A 22,946-nucleotide genomic window follows, 5' to 3' on the forward strand; every position below is an offset into this window, starting at 1 on the left:
CGCTGTTGTTCCAGTTTTGTATGTTAATGTTTGGTGGATTTAATGATAAAATGAATTATTGGAAGGGTGAAAATGAATTTGGATTTTCTACTAAGTTATTTTTACAGTTTCTCTAGGATTTTTTTTTACTATTTTGTATTTTCATGATACACCGATTACAGTATATTTATAATTTTAATCGATAAAGAGTCTGCTGGAAATATCATGATATTCATGAAATTTTGTACAATTTTGTCAGGTTATGATAAATAGTAATTCAATGATCAATTATTCAATGGAAATATTGATGGACCAAGAAATTAATTGTATGAAAATATTGGTAGCTCAGATTTTCATTTCTTTGTTTTTTGGTGCACTGATTGAGTTTTATAACACATGGGGTAGGTGAGTAACAATAATGTGTTTGCTTCTGCTTTTTTCAGTATCATTAAATTTCTTATCTTGCATTATTTTCAAAACAAAAATACTTTTTAATTAATTAGTGTGGTCACTTCAATTTAGGATATTTCGTAGATCTCTCAGTTTTCTTTTTTAGAAACTTATTTTCTTAAAATGAAAAAAAATAGTTAAATATGTTTTTATTTTCGAATCACTTATTCAAATCGTATTTAGTTACGTCTTTAAAATATGTATCAATCTATACTTTTAAAAAGAAGAATATAAAACTTTCTGACATCAAAAGATAATTAATCTTGTAAGAGTCTCTACCAAAATATTAAATCTTAAAGAAAATAAAAAGAAATTGTTTTAGCCCCTTTAAATTAGTGTTTAAGGATAAAAACTAATTTAATCTAATACTAATTATTCATGATTTTTTTTTCTAATTTAGAAAAGCTCTATGATTACTATGTTAGTTTCATTCACCCTTATGATGAGGATAGTGTACAGTTGATTTTTAATCTCTCACTACAAATTTGTTTTATTTGAAAGCAGTTATATACACATTTTATAATTTATGGTATTAAACCATAAAAAGACGAAGAAAATATCATTGTACCTATCAAACTAAATGCGACTTTTTTAAAATAATTTCACAAAAATACTTGTTTTCTATTTAATAATTAAAATACATATTTTAGAACGTGTTATTACTATTAAATTTTGTAGTAAATTTTTAAATAGTAACTTATTCTAATAAATATATATAACACAATATTTGTCTCTATATATTTCATTAGTATAAATAGTACAGAAAAATTTAGAAAACACTATTATTAAAAAAAATAATGAAAGAGATATTTGTGCTCTATGAGTGATTATAGGACTGCTATAATATTATAGAAGAAAAATTAAAATAACCACAAAGAAATATGTTATAGTGTAAATAGATAATGAAAGTTGTAAAGATTAAATTAATCTTTAGATTTCTGATTTATTTAATAATTTTTAGTTAAGTGTCTAAAGGATTATTTTTAATTGGATTTAACTACGTACGGCTACATATTTATTATGCATGTGAGCATAAAATTCAATTTAAAGTTTTTATTTAAATTATTTTCATATTATATTTAATTAATACTATACAACATTTAATAATGCAGCCCTACTGAATTTGATAAAAATTTATAACAACCTATTCTATTTAATAAGATGCATTTAAACAGGTGAAAATTTTTACCCAACCTTCATGTCAAACGTCATATTCTCTTCAACCTAATTTCTATTAATCAATAATGAGCATTCATGACATTTATCTGTTTAATTTTTTTTTGTTAATTAAATGACATGACTATTATCTTATTTTCTGTATGTTAATAAATGTAAAATTACATAATTAATTTAAATCAATATTAAAATAATAAAAACCGCTTATTATTATATTATTCGTAGTATTATTTTATATTAATCATAACACTTCATACATTTTAATAAGTGAAAATACAATATAACAATTATGCCACCTGATTAACAAAAGAATCACACGACTTAGTAGAATATTAAAATAATTCAATAGAAAATTGATTAAAAATACACAAACTTTTTAAAAGATTTAAAAATAATTGAGCCTAAATTTAATGACTAAAATCGTAAAATTAAATGTAAAAGAGATTTGGATTTAGAGAAACTTCATTCCACTAACTTTTTTATATACAAAATTCGACTCATTCAATTTTTTTATCTGTGTATAATACACTATTGGCCGAATCTAATATTATTTTTAATTTAGTTAAATAAAATGTGGGTGATGTGAATAATTTATAATAAAAAAATCACCATAATTAATCAATTATTTTTCTTTTCCAAAATATATATATTGATTGCCATAACGAAATTGTGATTGACAATAATTGAGAAATAATTTATCAAGAAATTATTATATTATTTATTGACATATATGTTGTAAAAACATATGAAAATGTGTTAAACATTGAGAAATAATTTATTTGTCGAAATAAATGGAGGGCATCTAGTGTCAAATCGATAAAACTATTTTGTACAATGAAGTTGAAAGAATTCTATTTTTGTGGGAGGCACTTCAATACCTAAATATTAAAATATTAAAATTGTGGAAAGGATATTTATGAGAAATGTTATAACTTATAAGCCTACCATGAATTTACAAGTGGTTACCCTTTCTTGATGGTACCTAAATTAAGACATGGAAGAGAGCATCTAAGGAATGATGTGGTGTATGTTAAGTGTGAAAAACATAGACTCAAACGAAAATTGAGTCACAAGTATGGAGATAAAGGTATACGAGTGAGAGATTATAGTTACAATTCAAATACTCTGAGAAGATCGTATATTAAAAATAATGATAAATTTAAGGGTTAAATATGTTTTTGGTCCATCAAATTTTAGTGAAATTTAGAATTAGTTCTTCTTCGAAACTTTTGACCAATTTAGTCTTTCATTTTTAGAAATGCGTGAATTTAGTCATTCTAACCCAATTTTGTTAAGTTTATTTGACATTTCAAACGCGTTTTATGATAATATTTGAGTTAACATTGAAGTGAAAATGTGTGAAACGATGTAAACAATTTAAATACTATCATGAAATACACTTGAAACGTCAGATAAACTTAACAAAATTTGGTTAAAAGGACTAAATTCACGCATTTTTTAAAATGAAAGACTAAATTGGTTACAAGTTTTGAAAATGAACTAATTTTAAATTTTACTAGGACAAAAATATATTTAACCCTGAATTTAATGATAAATGTTACAATTTGGATTATCACATTTATAGATTTTTTTGTATCAATTTTTGTCTTTTCTCTGAAAATTTAGTTTCTTACTATTTATATTTCTATTCAATCATTTCAATGTCACCTTTGTTTATTTTGTGATGTTTGTTTGCAAAAACACGTTGGTAAAAGTTTGCATTTTTTTTTTCACTTTCATGACATTAAAAACCAAAATTGAGCATTGGCTCATTTCTAGTACCAAATAAAAAAAAATACATTAAAATAAGTATTTTTGGATTTGTTTTTGATTGGGATGTTGTGCATCAAGTTTCAAGTGAACTAAATAACCTTAAATCATTTTTTTATGCAACACGTTAAATTCAAACAAATTTAAAAATGCTCATCTAAATTAGTATAACTTTTTTATTGGTGATAGATTTTTCTAAGACAAACTTGACAGCGTCCAACGTATATTGACGCATTTATGTCAGACTTATAAAAGAAGTTTTTGACATAAATTTATGTGAGATACTATTAAGTCAAACGTATTTTTACGTTGTATATTTGTCATGTAATACAAATTTACATGTATACAATAATTAGACATATATCTGACATAAAAAATCTAAAGTAATTGATATAAAAAGTCTTTGTTGTGTTAGTAACCAAACTAATATTTATTTATTAAATAGCTTAAAAATAATTTTAAAATTTTTAATTTTTATAATTCTAATAGAATCGGCTATAATCATACTTTAATAACGTGATAATTTAACCGACACTAACATTAAAAAGCCAATTTGTACATAAGTTTTCTTACTATTTTGTATTTAATTATATATATATATATATATATATATATATATAAAATAAAATTTAAACATAAAACTTTTTGCTAAATAACTTGTTACCAAGTTGTTATTACTCCTGAATTTAGAGTCTCTATCTACCTAGCACCTAACCATTATATATATTTTTATTAGAAGTTAACAAATCATTAAAAAAAATATCAATGACTTTGTAAGGGTTGGTTCAAGATAGAAATTCTTTTATATATATATATATATATATATTATCAATTTTATTGATAGACGTAAAGTATGTATATCTATATCCATAATTATATTAAAAAGTATTTTAATTTTTTTTGTATTTCAAGTTTTACAAAAGCTCTTTTATATAATAAAATAAAAAATCACATATCAAAATCTTAAACTGTGAAATTAAATCGAGCACCATATTAACTTTTAAGTTATTTTTTCCATCATATCTAAATTCTTTATTACCAATTATTTAGATTATTTTGGTATAAATGTTCACCCACTTCGTGAAAAGTGGAAAGATTTATGTGGTGCAAATGTAAGATGGGTATAATGCATGTGTAAAGCAAAAAATAATAGATCAAACTTTAGAAAATAGAAAAAGCTAAAAGTTAAACCCTGAGACTTTGAAGATTGTGACATTTCCACTCATGAAAAGCAACAACATTTTGGACTATTAGCTATGTCATCAACAACTTTTGTTTTTGTCTCTGGGTAAATGGATTTAAATTTACTTTGTATAAATTACCCTATTTTCATTTCATAAAAACATTATCCACTTATTTTACTGTTAGGCTAAACTAATCTTTGAACAACTAATTACTAACTATTACACTATTACTTAACCGTTTTTATTATTAGCTAAATAAAATCTATGATAGAGAATTAAAACAACTAACAAAATGTTCTTTTCCAAAATGAAGAACAGTCCATATATATAAATTTTAGGTAGAAGAGAAAAAAAGAAGAAAAGAAAAGAAGATAGATATTTATGCCATTGAGAAAGAAGAAATAGACGCAAAGAAATTAGACTAAACATAGCAAAATTGAGACAAAACAAGTCAAATAAAAATAGTCCAAGCATGTTTATTCATGATATCCGTTTTCAAAATATGCACAAGCATTAACAAAGTTAGAAATCTTTAAAAAAATATACTACACTAAATAATATATAAGTAAAAAGACAAATTCATTTATTTAATATTTTGAGTTGGATGTAACATCTTTCACATTCACATTGATTAAAGATCAGATGATCCCATACCTTGCTTTTACAAATCGTTTTTGTAAGTTTTATATAATCCACTTATCGATGGTAGAGCCTTTTCAGATATTGTTGTTTGTTAAATTTGTTTAATTGATTATTAAAAAAATAATTATTTATTAGGCTTATTGTGTCATTCGCTATAAGATTATTAGACCACCGGTTAATATTTAGTGCAAACTTCACCTTAAAAGATTAAGAACAATGATATTTTGACTACTAAATTTTGACAACTTTCTCTTTTAATATGATGTGTCATGTCATCTTCTAAGTGATTTTAGAATATTGAGAATAAAAATATTGAGAAATGGAAAACCATTTAAAAGATGACACCTAAGATTATAAAAGAAAGTTGTCAAAATTTAGTCTTCAAAAAATCATTTTTCAAAGATTAAAACATTCTTTGTGAATTCATTTACAAGTATATCTTCCGAAAACCTATTATCTCAAAAAAACTTATATAACTAATTACGGAAGCATTTTCTCTTACTAAAGTAGCATAACGTCATAACATATTTCAGGACACATTGCATTATTTGTTGCATTACACATTCCCAATTAACACACCGTTTATTCATTACCTCATGCAGAATTGGATATGAACAAAATGTGTATGTATCATTCATCTGATGTACCATGAAAGCCACCACATACGTGATGATAAGCCCATTTTCTTACGTGTTTGCTGTGTTATTTTCTAACTAGAATTGAAGTTTCACTTCAGAAGTTCATGCATATATATGCAGCTATTTTACCAACGTGAAACAACACAAAAACACTTAACAAGAAGCTGCATGTGTGTGATGAGTTTTGATCATCCAAACACTGCACGAACAGCACGTAGGAACTGGAAAACAGCGAAAACAATGAAAGCAACGCCTACCAAAGTGGAACTCGCTCTCCAAGGGTCTCTGAAGTACACCAACCACAGAGCAGCCATGGTGCGGTTCCAAACATTCTGGTAATGCTTGTTCAGTTCATTAATAGTCTCGAAGTAACACGTTGAGTTCGCCACAACATGTTTGCTCAGACTATTCACAAGCGTTGCCACTTCCTTATCACTCCCCAACTCATGCACGATCACTTCCTTCTCAACCAGCAACTCCACATCAAGCTGAGTGTGTATCAGAGAATCGATGAGATTCACGTAGTTGCAAATGTAGGGTTTTTCAGGATAGTGGCACTGCTCAAAGGCAATGAGGTTCCTCAGAACACATTCAGTTGTGTGATCCACCTTCAACTGGGGGATCCTGAAACGTGCCTTGAAGTGGTTCAGGTATGGCAAGCAACCAAGGCAGAGAAAGGAACTCAGAAATGGCTTCTTCTCAAAGGTTATGTCCAGCAACCTTCTGTTCAGATGCTTCTCAAAGCTCACTCCTGATTCTTGCAACTTTGTTGCCGTTCTTAACACATGAAGGGCACACCCATTGCTTCGACCCCAATCTGTAGGAAGGTAAAAGTACCTAGAAAAAAATGGTGGTTCAGTTAATACAACTTGGTTTAGATCACAGAAGTCGTACTAGAATAGTACGATTTCAATTAAAGTTAAAAAGAAAAAATTCACACCGGAGGAATAATATGCTACCACAACTTTACTTTCATGAATCAAAAATCGTGTAAGTTCACACGACTTTAGCATAACGAAAACCTACCAAGCTGACAATTTGTTCATTTTTTTTTACTTATTTTTAAAACTTGTATCATACCTTATGAGATCAGTGAAGTGTTTTGTACTCTTGTTGCACCTATCTTTGTTCTTCGACTTAGAATATTTCTTGGAACTTCGGAGAGAGCCACTGAAGTAGTTTTTCCTGGACTGGTTCTTGTCAAGAACACGTTTGGTTTCATCAGAAGAAGACATTTGGGTGTCGTAAAACGCAAAGTACTCGATGGCAAGATCAACAAAACCTGCACTGTGTTCATCCTTCTTGCTCTCACTAGGGACAACAGTGTCGTAGAGTCTCTGAAGCACAAAAAAGGGTATCTGATTCTCCAACAAGATCAAGTCCCTTGTGATGTTCTTGCAGAGCCATGACTGTGTCAAGATGAGATCATCGCTGTGTTTCACCCGAAACGATTTGGTCTGCTTGTAATCGTGCTCGTGCTTGGATCTCTCAGATTTCCAGTGACAGTTTCGGAGCAAGAGTTCCATGATGAACACTGCATCGAGCAGCATCATGTCCACGAACTTCTCTCTGGGGATGTCGGGGAATTTGTCCGCGTAACATTCTCGGATGTTTTCTTCCTTGTCTTGGAGGTAGTGCTTGAAGCTCTTCATGGCTTGTTCGTTTGAGACACGCTCCCAGAAGCAGTGGAAGTACCTTTTCTTGTGCTCTTGCATTGGCTTGAGTTGGTGTTTGGTGAGGTGAATTGGGCCAATTGAGATCCACTGAGGGGTGTAGGCATCATCGTTCACCGTTCGGAGATTGTAAGGAACCTTGTAGATGCTGCACTCCGACAACCTTAGCTCCTCTAGCTCTGGCATGTCGATGATGTGTTTCACCATCTCAAATTCGGTTTCCGACAGTGCAGAACCACAAGTTTTGTAAGCATTTGCCATTGTTGTTGCAGAAACCCAGCTTCAACTCAACTTTCTCTTTATCAAAATCAAAAACTAAGCCTCTGTTGTCTGCATTGTAAATCATTCATTGGTTAAAGGAAAATGATTTTTTAAGGAAGTTTTGATAACTTTTTCTTATAATTATAATTTATCATTTTTTAAGTAATCTTTCATTTTTTATTTTTTTATATTTATAAATTAATTACAAAATGACACTTAAATTGTAAGAAAAAATTATCAAGTCAATTGTCCTAAGTTTAAAGGATTATAAACTACTGCATTAGTCTCAGAAGTATTTGAAATTTTTTGAATGAATTTCTAAATTATTTCTTTTAATTTAGTCTTTAATCATGCATTGTACGGTAACCTTCCTAAGTTTCTAAAACTTCATAAATTGCAATTTTTTTTTAACAAAAAATGCACCAAGAAACGTACTTTTAGTGAGACCAGTTAAAAAATGTTTTTTTTTTTTTGAGTTTCAGTGAGAAATTTTACTTTTAAAAAATATATATATAATAAGAAATGGTTAAATATGTTTTTTCTCTAAATTATTATAAAAATTTATATTTTATTTTTAAATTAAATTATACAAAACATTTTTTTCTAACAGAATTAAAATCCTTGAAAATTTTAGATTATGTACTGTTAGATCTCTCATAAGAAGTAACCCTGAGTTCATCTAAAACGTTATAAGGTTTTCAAGGTTTCTGCAATCATATAACTATATATAACTATACGTTTGCAATTGATGATTATTTTCAAAGATTATAAAAAAACTTGGACTCTAACCGCAATTTAAAATCTTTTTTATAATATTTATCATCAACTTTTTTTTTATATTGAGGAAAGTGGCTACTGGTAAAAGAAAAATTGTTAGGCTTTTTAATAATAATACAAACAGGAAAAAAAAGGCAAAAGAAAGAAAAATATGTAGTAGAAATGCTTTATATTATCAAAATAAGGTATATGTTTGGTTTTTGTTTGCTTTATTGAAAAAAATTCTGAAAACAAGCATCAGTTCCCAAATCCTAGGAAAAATTTCATGAAAAAACCACTTAAAATATGATTAATCAGATTTTAATGAATCATTAGTGAAATCTATAAATTATGTATCCCAGAAAATAGCTAGTTATCGATGCATCTCAAAGAATATGCAAATACGTAACATGCAACATAAATCACCAAAGGGAAAGAACATAGCAGAACCTGTGATTAAAACATTAAAAGGATAAAATCAAAAACTGGAAAATTTCAGAACCTGTTTGAGTGGAGAAATTATTTGAAGAGTTTGAGGTTTGTGTTCTTCTTCAGTAGCTGCCACCTTTGTCCATGTTCATGCTTGGTGTTGGTGTGTGTGTGTGAGTGTGTGCTTTTTATGTTGGCCAAAAGTGGAAAATGATGAAGACTTCATGCCACTTTATTCAATTATCAATGCATGCTTTTGTTTGGTAGCTTGTTCAAACAATTATTTAAATATGATTGAGGACTTTAAAATATATGGAAAACATAATATTGATAATTTTTTTATAGACTGAAAGAAAAAGGAGATAAAGTTTTGCTTTGAAAGTAAATATCCAAGGCTTTTTCTTCATTTTATCTTACATTAAAGTTATCTTTTGCTGTTGTACCAACTAGAGAGTCAATAATGTTAGGAAAACTAAAAGTAAAAAAAAAATTAGAATTTCCAATTTATATAACAATTTTAATACTATACTTTTAATACTTTAAATAGAAAAATGATAAACATTTAATTTCCAACTTTATCATAGGTGAAATAGTTTATGATGATATTTTTCTAATATTTATGTAGATGACGCCGATGCTGACCTATTATAGATGCGTCACGTATTTGTACGAGAGAAAAAAATTGGTCATATTTTAAAGAAATGTATTTAATATATGAATTTTTAGTTCATCATTGATTTTTCTAAACTCTATTCCTAGAGGACTATTTTTAATTAAGAATTTAATCTGTATAAGTTAATTTCATAATGTTAATTGATTGCATATTAATGTATGAAAGACAAAAATTGGGCAATTATCAGCAGAAACATAACACTGACTCATCATCCACCAATAAGATGGAAATGAAAGGTGTAGAAACATCATATCCATACAATAATTAATACTTTGCAAGAACATTTTCGATATATGCAATTAATTTCCTTCAAAACGTTTTTCGATAAGGGGGGAAAAAGTTAAATGTTTCTTATTATTTCATTTTTCATATTTTGTATAGATATCAAGATTTGACAATTAGATATGCATTAAATAATTAAATAATTTGAGCGTCAAAAATATTTTTCGCAAGTAAGCCATCAATTAAATTAACAAATGTAAGGAGAACGAGTGATTGGTATTTTTTTTATCAGTAAAGAATGAATTAAAATTAAAAAATATTCAAAGAATGTTCTAACCCTTATATAAAAAGTTAATTTGTATATATTAATACACTAATTCGATATCATAGTGTAACGTTCCATTTAATTAATAATCGTAATTAAAAGAAATGTCACACACAAATAGTACAATGGTGTAGTCTTGAGGTCCTTAACACAACCCCTACAAAATTAGGCACATCACGATGTCAACAGAAAACCAGATGAAAAGTCTAACCGGTGAAGGTAGAGTATTAAAGCATAAAGCAATACATGAGTCATAACCCTAAAGAAAACCCATTAAGAAATTTAAAGTCCAACCCATGGAGACTATACAGCGGAACCATCACCTCCCTGTTGCCCACGGGTGTTCCTCGCATCTGCTCACATCAACTACAAGTTGATGATCATCGCAAAAGAGAGTACCACACAACAGAACACACAACAATAAAAGTAGGGTAAGCTAGAGCACAAAAGATTTCATCCATGCAATCAAATATATTTTCACAATCTCATACACTCATATCAACCAAACATGTTATGACTTCTCAGACAATACACTAAGACACGACTCGACTCATCCGGATACGTATAACCTGGTCGGATTCAGCGAATGCTTGCACTTGTGGTGGATACCTCTGCTCACCCCCGAGCTGCTCACCCCTGAGCTATGTGTTACAAGTGTTACAATGAATCAATTTTCCCTTATCACAAGGTTAGCCCTTAATGAATTTCAGGCCTCCTGCTACTCTCACCATAGGAGTCAGTCCGCTCTAGGTGAGACTAACTGACCCCTTAGAGTGTCAGGATGCAACCTTTCCTTGAATCCTTACCTAGTTATACAGATGGGGCACCACCATAGGCACCCACTAACAGGGCCATGGAATTACGTCCCGACCATTGAAGCACGACCCTGAAAACCCCACCTAGGGATTTCCAAGGAATTACGCACTGACTACAGACCAAAACATTATCAAAACAAGTAATTATTCAACACACACATATGTAAATATCCCATGCCAACCTTGGCAATTCCATCCTCCATTGTATCCCATGTCAATCTCTTTCATTCACCAATCTCAAACCACGAAAGTAGGAGTGTGTTTCATACCGACATCATGCCATATTCATTAACCAATCTTCACTCATGTCTCATGCCAAATCCATACCAACACATCATTATAATTCCATGAATCATCTCATACCAAAAGCATACTCATATCATGTTAAAACTCATGAATCACCATTCATCATTCATCTTATTCATACAAGGCCACTCAATTCATACTTAGAAAGACATAAACAATTCATACATGTATTCAACATCCAAGAACAAGGAAATCCGTCAACATACATACTCCTCGCTCAGCCCCTCGCTCAGGCAGAAGAGCCTCACTCAGGCGAGAGGTCTCTCTCGCTCAGGCGAGTACCCTCCGTCTAGGCGAGGGCTCGAGTCTGGAACAGTGGCACTGTCGCGCCCGCTCGCTTAGGCGAGACCACCCTGCCTGAGCGAGATGGGTTCTCGCTCAAAACTGGTGTTCGTCGCCTAGGCGACCGTTCGCAAAAACAGCCTGGGCGAGTTACTGCTAATCTCGCCTAGGTGAGATGTACTCGCTTGGGCGAGACAACCAGAACCCGTCACTGTTCACACAGGCAGATACATCCAAACAGATCAAAACATGTTTTTAACAACTCCCACACAGTTTATAATGGCAATCCAACATTCAACTCACGAGACCAGACCGAGCATACAAGAACACGAAATAAAACAGTAAGCCCTAACTTCCACATACTGGAAAGGACTAAGAGCAGGGTGCGTCTCCAACAGCGAAACGCGAAAGTGTTAAATCAGATCTGTCTAAAAATCTTAACCAAGAAGGGGATCTGAATTGGTTAATAAGTTTTTCACTTAGTTATATTGAATCTTGAAAGTTTCTTTAACCCTTATGACCCAATTAACCAATTTTGCAGTTCTGTGTTAATGGACTATAAAGCAATTAAGAATGATGTAAGAGAAGAGAGAAACCAAGACACAACAGTTTATACTGGTTCGATTCAAAAAGAATCTACGTCCAGTCTTCTCCTAAGTAAACCCACTTAGGAGGATTCCACTAACACAATAAACATCCAAGAATTACAAGAACACCTATATAATTCTAGAACCTAAAATCCAAAGAACTTGATCTACCAATCAAGAACTCCCCCTAGGAGCAATGCATCCACGCAATTGCACCTACGCCTACACTTTACACAATGAAGCAACTGTAATCAGAGAAACAATAAAAAAGAAACAAGAAACGAATACACCTATTGTTGTGAAAATTTGTCAATTTGCTCCTAAATTCAAGCTAGACCCATCAAGGTAGAATCAACCATCAATCTCCTTGAATCTTCACTTGAATGATCTTCAAGAATGCTTAAGAACTCTGTGAATCTCAGAGGGCTGTTTCTCAGAATGTTTTTCAGTGATTTGTAACTTTTTCCAGACCAGAAACTGATTTCAGAAAACAACTTTTATACAGAGTTCTCTACTGTCATTAATGGATTAGGAATTTACCTAATCGATTATCGTGAGTGTATTTTCACTGCCTTAGTGCAATACTCACAACTAATCCATTAGTTAAACAAATAATCAATTCATGATTGCATAAGCAAGAGTGTGATGGTTAATTACAACTTAATGCAGGCTTGATTTACATTTGATAATTTCATACAAACAACCTAATGCACAACCTAACTAAAATAGGACTAATTCTAAACTGGTAATGCACATGAGATGTAGCCTTGGACATCATCAAAACCATCTTCATATGAGTTGAAGTAGCTCCCCCTTTCAACAGAAAGCCCCAGATGCAGATTACTGAGCTAGAAGAACAAATGCGAAAGAATAGACGTAAGCCTATGACGAACCCCCAACTGGAAGTACAAACATAAGAGCGGAAAGAAATCAAGACCTGAGGTGTAGAACACTTACATAAGGCTAGGAAACGTAACTGAGCTCACTGGTTCTAGGTTGTGAGTAAACCCTAGCAGAGGAAAACAGCAGCCGCTCTAAGGGTGTGAAGGTTCTGTGTTACCAAAAATGAGCACAAAGGTTAGGATTGACAGATTAAGTCTGATTCTTCCTCTTTGGGCCAGCCTTTAGGCCCATAAGATTGGTACAACCCTTAAAATAAAAGGGACAGAATAAAAAGGGCCTTACACATAGCGCTAACTAGATACAGATCTGCTAAAAATAGAAAGTAACATTATAAACATGTTTGACATTGAGTAGAGTGAAAGGAAAAACATGTTTAAGTGTAATCTTAATCCAACAAGAACATAGGCAAATTACACTTAAGCCTTAAAAACATCAAACTAAAACCACAAATTGACCATTAAGGAGCCTAACATTATTCCTCCACAACAAATACATGAATTCAACAAAAAATGTTCAACCAACGCATTAAAATTTCTAATGTTTTCAGCACGTTTAAAACTTTGAAGAATTAGATCATAGTCTCATGTAAGGCACGTATAAGACACATGATAATTAAATTTGCTGTCAATAAAGTAATATACAATAATATATAGACCATTTATGATAGTGTCCTTTTATAATAACATTTCTTTTGCACATTCTTCACACATCTTTCAAAAATATCAGACTCAGTTTTTCATATCTGTCATCTGAAGTAAAATTAATTGCATTTGCCTAACATAACAGCTGTATCACTCATAAATTCAATGAAGTTGCATCAAGCCTTTCTAGGTCAACCTATTTGGCCAACATAAAATGAGAGAAATGGAGTCATATTTTCACAACTCCTATTCAAACAAAGTTTCAGTTTCTCTCCTCTAACAGGTTCTCTATCCATTCTCAATTTCTCAAGCTGTCTATTTTTAATCATGGTGTCTTCTGATTCTTTCGTATTGTTCTTAATAATTCATTTATTTTATGGTAAATGTGGCTGATAGAAAGTTTTCTTTTTCAGTTAAAAGTCATTTGGAAAAAGTGATTTTTTTTTCCAGAAGATATCTCACGATAACTAAAATATTAAACCTAAAAAATGGAACCTAAGTTTGCTGAAAATTTAGTTTTTGCAGCTTTATTTTTCAACTAAGGTTGAATGGAGCTATGGTTACATATCTTGAATGTGTATTATAATGCTTGTTTCTATAATGTGATTACATATTTTATGTAGATAACAATAGTTATAGTTTTTAGATGTCAAGTATGCTATATAACTTGAATTCAGAATTTGTCACATGAAACAAAAGTGCATTAAAATTAAAATTTATAGTAAACTCTTCTTTACAGTATTTATTTTCTCACTTCAGTTTTTTCATAAACTTGTTTTTGGAATGTATAATATATATATAACTCTGAAAACTAAATAATATAGGGTGTTGAAGTGTACCTGTAAAATATTTATAAAGTGTTAAAATAGTTTTGTTCTAATAAAATATCTAAATATTTTTTTTTTAAATATTTTGAATACTTTATAATATTTTATATTTCTATAATCGATATAACTATTTGACAATCTAATATATGATATTACTTTATTTAAAATTTTTATTATAGTATAAATATAATATTATACACTAAAACAAGTTTCTTAAAATCGGTGGTTATGAAAGTATGATTTTCCTTCTTTTTTAATATTTTATACTATACGTTACTTAATATCTTAATAAAAATTCTTTAAAATTTTAAATAATTTTTATTAAGATAAACTCCAAAATATACTTCAACTTCTAATTAAATATGATAATGGATCTCATATTCACCTCACTGAAATTTGACAGACAGAAAGTTGGTATACATTTCATTCACTTGGGTTAACATGTATATGTACCCACTTAAATATTTGCTAAATAATTTGTTTTATAATTCAAATTAAAATAAGGAAAGTATGATATTATCAACAACTTATTATCATATTTTTCTCTATTAATGTCAAATAATAATAAAAAATATATATTTACATAATTTTCAAAATAAAATACTAAATGAATTAAGAGTAACTAATCATATAAAACAAAACAAGCTGGATTTTATAATTTCGTAATGAATTTAAAAAATCTGACTATATTGGTGATCTAGATATAGGAGAAATAAGAAATATATAATTCTCACTATTAAAAAAATATACTATGCATTAATTTAATTTATTAATAACATATTTATTTAAAAAATGTCATAACATATTTTATATATATATATATATATATATATATATATATATATTATAGCTTGTGAAATCTATCAAATATAACTAAGAAGATGGCACAAAATGTATTAAATGGTGTGTTGCGTAGTCACAAATGTAGGTTTACTTTTCATTTATTCTTAGTAAGACAAAAATATTTATTATAAGAAGATAAGGTAACCATATATATTGAGTGTTAGGGTGGTGATACTTTAGACGGCACAAAAGATTAAACTACATTCATTTGAGATTGAAAAATAATAATATTTTAATTATATTATATTATTTTTTAATTTAAAAGCATAATATATATTGTAATATTATTAAAAAAAGAGTGTCAAATAAATGTATTTTTAAGATGACTGTGAAAAAAAAAAAACTTTTTCTTTCGAGTTAGGTGGAGTCATTTACGAATTAGTGTGTTGCCGTATGCTGTGTGGTTGAAACTTTGATTGAAGACAAAGGACTTTTACTGTACGATGATAGCTTCGTACTTTGGTTCCTGTTTGTTCCTGTGTGTGTACTAAAGTTCACGTGTCTGCAGAATCAAAGGAAGTTGAAACTGAGTTGCTGCAACAATGGGGGTGCATGCTGATCCTTCATCATCTGAACTCAAATCTCTTGTGAAGGTGAAACACGTGATCAACATCGGAGTCCCAGAAAACCTAAGGTTGTCTGAGCGTAGCATCTACAAGGTTCCATGCAATCTTCGAGAAGTGAACAAGGATGCATACACTCCTCTCTGCATCTCAATAGGCCCGATTCATTTCGAAAAACCAGAACTCAACACAATGCAAGAACACAAGCTGAGATACTATCAATGCTTCTGGATTCGTGTGTCAAACGATGAAGCCATGGAGAGCTACGAACACTACCTCCTGAACAAAGAACAAGAGATTCGACAATGCTATTCGGAGAAGTTCGAATTGCCCAAAGAGAAATTCGTAGCCATGATGCTGTTGGATGCCATGTTCATCATGGAGCTTTTCTTGAGAAACCGTGAGTTGAAATCACAATCGTTTCCAGAGAGAAACATTGTTGATGATGATGATCTCATCATGACACAGTCCTGGCTCGCCAGGAACATCGCCAGGGACATGATCCTTCTGGAAAATCAAATACCCTTTTTCATTTTGTCGGAACTCTACGAAAAGGTTGTCCCAGATTACCAAAAGAAAGAAGACACTGACTTTGTTGATCTTGCTTTCAAGTACTTTGCATTCTACGACCCTCAGATTTGTCCTTCTGAAAACATAGCCAAGAAAGAAAATTGCTTTGGCTCCAAGAAACTCAAAGGTGGCAGCTTTGAGAATCTGAATCTGAATCAGAATCAGAATCAGAATCTGAAACCAGAACACAAACACTTCACTGATCTGATAAGGTTCTACTACCTTCCCACTGACAAAAAAAAAGGGCAAGCTTCTGATCATGTTCCAAGAACTGCAACAAAGCTGCAAGACTCGGGAGTGTACTTCGAGAAAGGTGGTGAGAAGAAAAAGCTACTAGACATAACCTTCGAGAAGAAACAGATTCTGAGTCTGTGTCTTTGTTTCGGTTGTTTGAAATGTTTGAACCACTTCAAGGCACGTTTTAGGATACCCCAGTTGAAGGTGGACCACAACACAGAATGTTTGTTCAGGAACCTGATTGCCCTGGAGCAGTGTCACTACCCTGAGGAAGCTTTCATCTGCAACTACGTGTCTCTGATTGATTCTCTGATACACACTCAGCTTGATGTGGAGTTGCTGGTTGAGAAGGAAGTGATTGTGCATGAGTTGGGGAGTCACAAGGAAGTGGCGTCTCTTGTGAATGGTTTGTGCAAACATGTGGTGACGAACTCAACGTGTTACTATGAGACCATAAAGGGTCTGAACGATCATTACAAGAACAAATGGTACCACACCATGGCATCGTTGAGGTTGGTGTACTTCCGAGACCTTTGGAGAGCAAGTTCCACTGTTGTTGGAATTGCTGTGCTCATTTTCGCTGTCTTCCAATTCCTTCGAGCTATTCGTGCTCTCTTCAAAATGTAAGTTTTTGGATTTTGTGTCTGAGACTTTAGTGTTTCATCGTGTCACTTTCCTTCGGTTTCAATGTAATAATAAACCTATGTTTGTTGTTGTGTTTGAAATTATCTTCATGTCGTTCTTACACAACCATAGTTTTTCAGTTCTGTTGTTCTTATACAACCAGAGTTTCGGTTCTTTCATGTTGCATTCATTATTTTACTTTTCGATCTTCACTTTTTTTTTTAAATATAAAAATTAACTTTGCCTACCATACTACTTGTGGATCCTGAACTCATATAAGTAGTGAAAAAAAAAACATTTTATAAAAAGAAGATTTTTATATTCCGAAACAAAAAGCGAATTTAAAAGATAAATTACAAAAAAAAAGAAAGTATTTTTTACACCACTTACACCATTGGTAACTCATTCTTAGAAGTATTTTGATCATTACAAAATTAAATTTATATTTATTAAAAAAAATTAGAAAATAAAATAATAAATGTAAAGTGTATATAAAAATTTGGTGGACAAACAAATAATAGTATGAACAATGAAAGGAATCTAAAAGTTTAGAAAAAATGATAGGTTAAAGTCTTTTATTTACAAATTTCACAGACTACTTATTTAGGTAAAAAATATTATTTTATTATTTTATTTTAATAAAAAATAAAAATTAATCTATTTTAATTCTATTTATGAAAACTTTGCCAAATTAATAAAAAGAATTTGTCAAAAGATAATTATCCAAAAATTGAAAAAAATAATAGATTAACAAAGCTTTTTCGTAAATAAGTTCTATATATATATATATATATATATATATATATATATATATATATATATATATATATATATATATATATTTCAAACCAACACGCTCCTCTTTTCTAATATTTTGTTTGTTCATTATCTCTACTACTTTCAAACTTTTATTCATGAAACACGAGAGAGTTTTAATTTTTTTTATTGTACTGCGACTTCAAACATAAAACTAAAAGACTAAAAGAAAATCATGTTTATTAGAGTTACGACTTGTTTTGTTTTGTCATAAAATCATTTTTCCAAGCACAATAAAATTGTTCCAATCACTGAAAAAAATGTCCATTCAGACACTAAAAAGAATTGTGAATCCAAGCACGATTTACATATTTACATAAGGAAAATAATGTTTTGACAAATTTTTTTTTTTGACAAAGTTACTATAAATGGAATTAAAATAGATTATTATTTTATTTTTTAACCAAAATAAAATAATAAACTAATAATTTTTTACTTAAATTAGTAATTTGTCAAAAAGTTTGTTAAAAAACTTTGTTAACCAATCACTTCCCTTTACATAATTTTGATAAAAAAAAAACTATCTAAATCAGCGATTTAAAATAAATTGAACCATTTTTTATTGCAAGTTATGCAAAACCAAATTTTATTATACTTAGAATCAAAATTTTGATAAGGTGGATATCACAGTAGGACTTGTTACCCTGTCACAGTGATTTAATATTTCGAACCAAGACTCACGTTACTTTTAATATAATTGAAAACACAAACCGTGTTTCTATCCATTCCCCTGTTCACACTTCAGAACAAGTGCACTCCAACTGTTTGCATTTATAACATTTGCAGAATTCTCATCGGTTAATCGTGGAAAAAGAAATCGATCTCATAGCTGACACACAAAATTGCTAATCTGATAAAAAAAACAAGCATACCTTTCTTTCAACCTCAGTTGTTAGCATTTGTGTGGCAAGATTCTAACATCATATCAGTGTTAATATTTTGGTCTAAGCACACCAATGACCCTTAGAAAGTTCAAAATAGCAAACAAGAACACAGCAGTTCCCACGATAGTTGAACTGAATCTCCAAGGGTCACGGAAATACACAGATTTCAGCATACCCATGTAGTGTTTCCAACGGCAGTTGTAGTGTTCATTGAGTTCCCTAGTGATTCTGCCATAATAGTTTGAAGTCACCACAACATGTCTGCAAAGACAATTTATCATAGTTGCTAACTCATTGTGGCTTCCAAGTTCATGCACAATTATTTCACTGTCCACCAAAAGCTCTACATCATCTTGAGTGTGAATTAAGGAGTCAATTAGATTCACATAGTTGCATATGAAAGGCTGGTCTGAATAGTGGCACTGTTCCAAAGCAATGAGGTTTCTTAGTATACATTCTGTCACCTGGTCTACCTTCAAATGGGGTATTTGCAAACGAGATTTGAAACATTCACTGAATGGTAAGCAACCAAAACACAAGAACCAGCTCAGAATTGGAGATTTCTCAAACTTTACATCCAAATAGCTCCTTCCTTCTACAGATTCAAAACTAACACCTGCTTCATTCAACTTTGTTGCAGTCCTCAGAACAGATTCCACAGCACAAGGAGTGAAATGTGATGAATTCATGTTAACCTGGATTTGTCTAGGAAGGTAGGTGTATCTGATCAAATCAGTGAAGTTTAAGCAAGATTCACAATTCTTGATCATCTCCACCTTTTGAATTGACTTGTGTGGATAATAGTCTTCAAAGTAGTTCAAGGCAAGTTCAGTGAACTTGAGACAGTTTTCCTTGGTGTCACTATCTCCAAGGATGACCCTTTTGTGCAACTCCTCCAACACAAACATCGGAAGCTGGTTTTCTAACAGTGACAAGTCACGTTGAGTCATCTTGCAAATCCATGATGTGGTGAACATCACATCATTCTTCTGTTCAGATTTGTTTGTTCTTCTCAGAAACAGTTCCATGATGAAGACTGAGTCTAGCAGGATCATGTCCACAAAGTTTTCCTTCTTGTGGAGTTCTGGCTCGGAGTAAGAGTTCCCTATCTTTTCTCTGTTCTCTTCAAGGAAGATTTTGTACTGTGAGAAAGCTAAACACTGCTTGTGAGATAAACGTTTCCAGAAGGCATGAAAATACCTTTGCTTCAGTTTTTCCTGCTTCAGCTCCGGCTTTTCACTGTGAAGAGGGCCTATTGAGATGAAATATGGTGTATACGCTTCAACATTCAGTTTATGGAGATGGTGAGGAACCTTGTAGATGCAACACTGATCATGCATCTCAGGCTCAATCTGTTCAGGAATGTTAACTATGTGCTGAATCTGAGGCTTATTTTCAGGTATAGCAGTAAAAGTAGTAGCAGAAGTCATTGAAACACAACTTTTTTTCTGACAGCAAGGAAAAACCAGGTTGTTGAATGAAACCTTCAAACCTTGATTTTGGTCTGAATTCCTTGGATGCTTTCAGATTTCAAAATGGCCTGCATTTCACATTCATTTGAGAAAACATGAAAAACTGATATCTGGTGAAAAAAATAACAAGAATTTTGAACTTGAAACATACTAACACACATCAAACACCTATGGAAAGACACACATGTTACACAATCATAACAAGCATGGTAACACAAAAATGTTTTTCCTTTGTCAAATGAGTCATTCTAGAGATAAAACACAAACCTAGGTGGTTCTGGTAAACTTGAATAGAAAATGTTTCACTGGTGTGTTACAGCTTGCAAGGCCTAAAAAGATAGGATTAACACCTTCTTGTAACTTTCATACTCTGCTGCTACCTTGGTATGTGAGCTATTATGATGCAGTTTTTGTCTGTTTGCAATGATGCATGTGCATTTGTTTATAACAAAACGGGAATGTTTAATTATAGTAACTCTGCTTAATTTTTGTTAATGTTGGCAAAAGTGTGAGTGGTCCACCATTGATAGTTTTCTTAAGATGTGGTCTTTCTTCCCACATGCTATTTTGTTACTATTTATTGACTGATTTAACAACTTTGGTTCACTTTGCTGATTTGTACTCATTCAAAGATTTGTTGAAAATTATGAAAGAGTTTAAGTTTTTCTTCCGTAGATATACACGAATTCATCATCACATGTGTTCAATTTCAAAATTATGGTCTAAAAATGGTGAATTTGTGAGAGCCTTCTAGAGAAAATGAATGTGCTGTGTTATTTTGTTTTATCTTTTGGATGGGGTAACGTGCTCTGTGCTGCTTCGTCTCCATTTTCAAAGTTCATGACTTTTTTACACTTTAGCTGGGACACAGTAGTAGTATTAGGTAAAACTTTAACTTTCTTTCTTTTAGGTCTCTCATAATAAGACTAATAAATTCAAACCCAATTACATTTTAACATGTTTCTAAGAGGGTTAGAAAATCATGGAATCACTAAGACAAAACAATGAAAAAAAAACACGAATAAATATTCATAGTGATCAAACATAAATATAGACTATATGTAACTTTTTTATTCCAACGATGAAGATGAAAATATGCTAATTTATCAATATAATTGAGATATCGTAAGATCTTTGGTTAATAAATATTTGGTAAAGTCTTGGTATCATATATGAATGCCCTTTTAGAATAAATAATCGTGTTCACATTTAGAAAATTTACATCTTAAAAAAATTACACATTACGAAGGTTATGATATGAACTAGTACCCACCTATCGTGGTGGCAATAAAAAAATGAAATCAATTATTTTTAATAAATAAAGGAGAAAGTAAAGACTTTTTAAGTCCTTGTAGTTGACCTAATCTTTTTTCATGTAAGATCTAATTTATTTATGACAAGACACGTATATTTACTTCTATTAATTAAAATATGTATATATCCTTTAACATTATAGAAATAAAGTTTTATTTTGTTAGTTTTACTATCTCTATAGACTTACATAAATTTTAAGAATATGAATTACCATCCATATTATCCTATATTTTATTTTATTATTTAAAAATTAATTTAGTAAACAAAATAAATAATAAATTATTTAAAATATATGTATGATTATTCGCAACATATATTTAATTTTTTAAATTCAAATAGGATAAATCTTATGTAATAAAATTCACTTAATAATTTACAATATTAATGTATAGTTTATAATATATCTTCACTTATTATATAATCATAATCTTCAAGGATGTTAAGTATAATCTCTTGATCTATTTTATACTCTAAATGATGTTTTTATTACTCAATTTAAAAATATTGAAACTCAAAACTAAAAATATCAACACAGGAAATCTTTTTATATAAAACTCAGTAAGTCTGGTTTCGTTATGAACAAAAATACATAGAAGACAGTCAAATAAATAGTTTTATCAATACACTTTTATTTGATTTTTGAGAAAAAAAATAAACATTTTAAAAAATCATGATAATAACCAAAAGTAATGGTTCTAGAAAAGTTGTAGTTGTAGAGTATCAATCAATACCTTTTCTACTTAATTGATTTCTTTCTAAGATCATTTCTTTTTAAATATCTTTTCCATTTTTCATAATAAACTAAAGTGATCGGTGTTCCGTAAAATTGATATTCGTTAGATTTAAAAAATATTTTTTCATTTTATCTTATACGTCACACGTCCGTCAGATTATATTTAGGTATTTTTTAAATATACATGTTATTAAATTAATATATAAAATAAGGTTATATTTATTAAAAATTAAAAATAAAAATAAAATATATCATATAAGAAAATAATTGTCAACAAATAAGAAAAAAAGAAAAAACAAAGATTTTATAAAAGTTTGTAAAAATAACAGATAATTTTAAAAATTTAATAAA

The 22,946-nt window shown here is 30.3% G+C and overlaps 3 protein-coding genes across 8 annotated transcripts; 1 reads left to right on the top strand and 2 right to left on the bottom strand.

Moving 5' to 3' along the window:
- Positions 1-5,812: 5,812 nt before the first annotated feature.
- Positions 5,813-9,151, bottom strand: LOC114165981 (UPF0481 protein At3g47200-like). Its single transcript, XM_028050626.1, has 3 exons — positions 9,032-9,151; positions 6,920-7,842; positions 5,813-6,676 (listed from the first exon to the last, which is right to left on the bottom strand). Exons 2-3 carry the CDS (start codon positions 7,771-7,773, stop codon positions 6,028-6,030), a joined length of 1,503 nt encoding a protein of 500 aa, XP_027906427.1. The 5' UTR covers positions 7,774-7,842; positions 9,032-9,151; the 3' UTR covers positions 5,813-6,027.
- Positions 9,152-13,916: 4,765 nt separating this feature from the next.
- LOC114167495 (UPF0481 protein At3g47200-like) lies at positions 13,917-17,541 on the top strand. The gene is made up of 2 exons (XM_028052592.1): positions 13,917-13,995; positions 15,891-17,541. Exon 2 carries the CDS (start codon positions 15,925-15,927, stop codon positions 17,377-17,379), a length of 1,455 nt encoding a protein of 484 aa, XP_027908393.1. The 5' UTR covers positions 13,917-13,995; positions 15,891-15,924; the 3' UTR covers positions 17,380-17,541.
- Positions 17,542-18,932: 1,391 nt separating this feature from the next.
- LOC114165714 (UPF0481 protein At3g47200-like) lies at positions 18,933-20,972 on the bottom strand. 6 transcript variants are annotated; one of them, XM_028050285.1, is made up of 2 exons: positions 20,816-20,972; positions 18,933-20,616 (listed from the first exon to the last, which is right to left on the bottom strand). In XM_028050285.1, exon 2 carries the CDS (start codon positions 20,504-20,506, stop codon positions 19,124-19,126), a length of 1,383 nt encoding a protein of 460 aa, XP_027906086.1. In that variant the 5' UTR covers positions 20,507-20,616; positions 20,816-20,972; the 3' UTR covers positions 18,933-19,123. The 6 variants fall into 6 exon arrangements, with proteins under 6 accessions (XP_027906086.1, XP_027906088.1, XP_027906087.1 ...); XM_028050287.1 differs by lacking the exon at positions 20,816-20,972 and adding an exon at positions 20,704-20,803; XM_028050286.1 differs by lacking the exon at positions 20,816-20,972 and adding an exon at positions 20,700-20,803.
- Positions 20,973-22,946: the final 1,974 nt, after the last annotated feature.

Source organism: Vigna unguiculata, chromosome 10 (genome assembly GCF_004118075.2).
Source record: "Vigna unguiculata cultivar IT97K-499-35 chromosome 10, ASM411807v1, whole genome shotgun sequence".
Classification (NCBI taxonomy): Eukaryota; Viridiplantae; Streptophyta; class Magnoliopsida; order Fabales; family Fabaceae; genus Vigna; species Vigna unguiculata.

Bases quoted from the DNA above. Each gene is read 5' to 3' on its own strand.
- LOC114165981 (XM_028050626.1), bottom strand. From the start codon at position 7,773: ATGGCAAATGCTTACAAAACTTGTGGTTCTGCACTGTCGGAAACCGAA. The intron at 6,677-6,919 runs GTATGATACAAG...ATTTTTTTCTAG, and splicing joins CACTTCACTGATCTCATAAG to GTACTTTTACCTTCCTACAG.
- LOC114167495 (XM_028052592.1), top strand. From the start codon at position 15,925: ATGGGGGTGCATGCTGATCCTTCATCATCTGAACTCAAATCTCTTGTG.
- LOC114165714 (XM_028050285.1), bottom strand. From the start codon at position 20,506: ATGACTTCTGCTACTACTTTTACTGCTATACCTGAAAATAAGCCTCAG.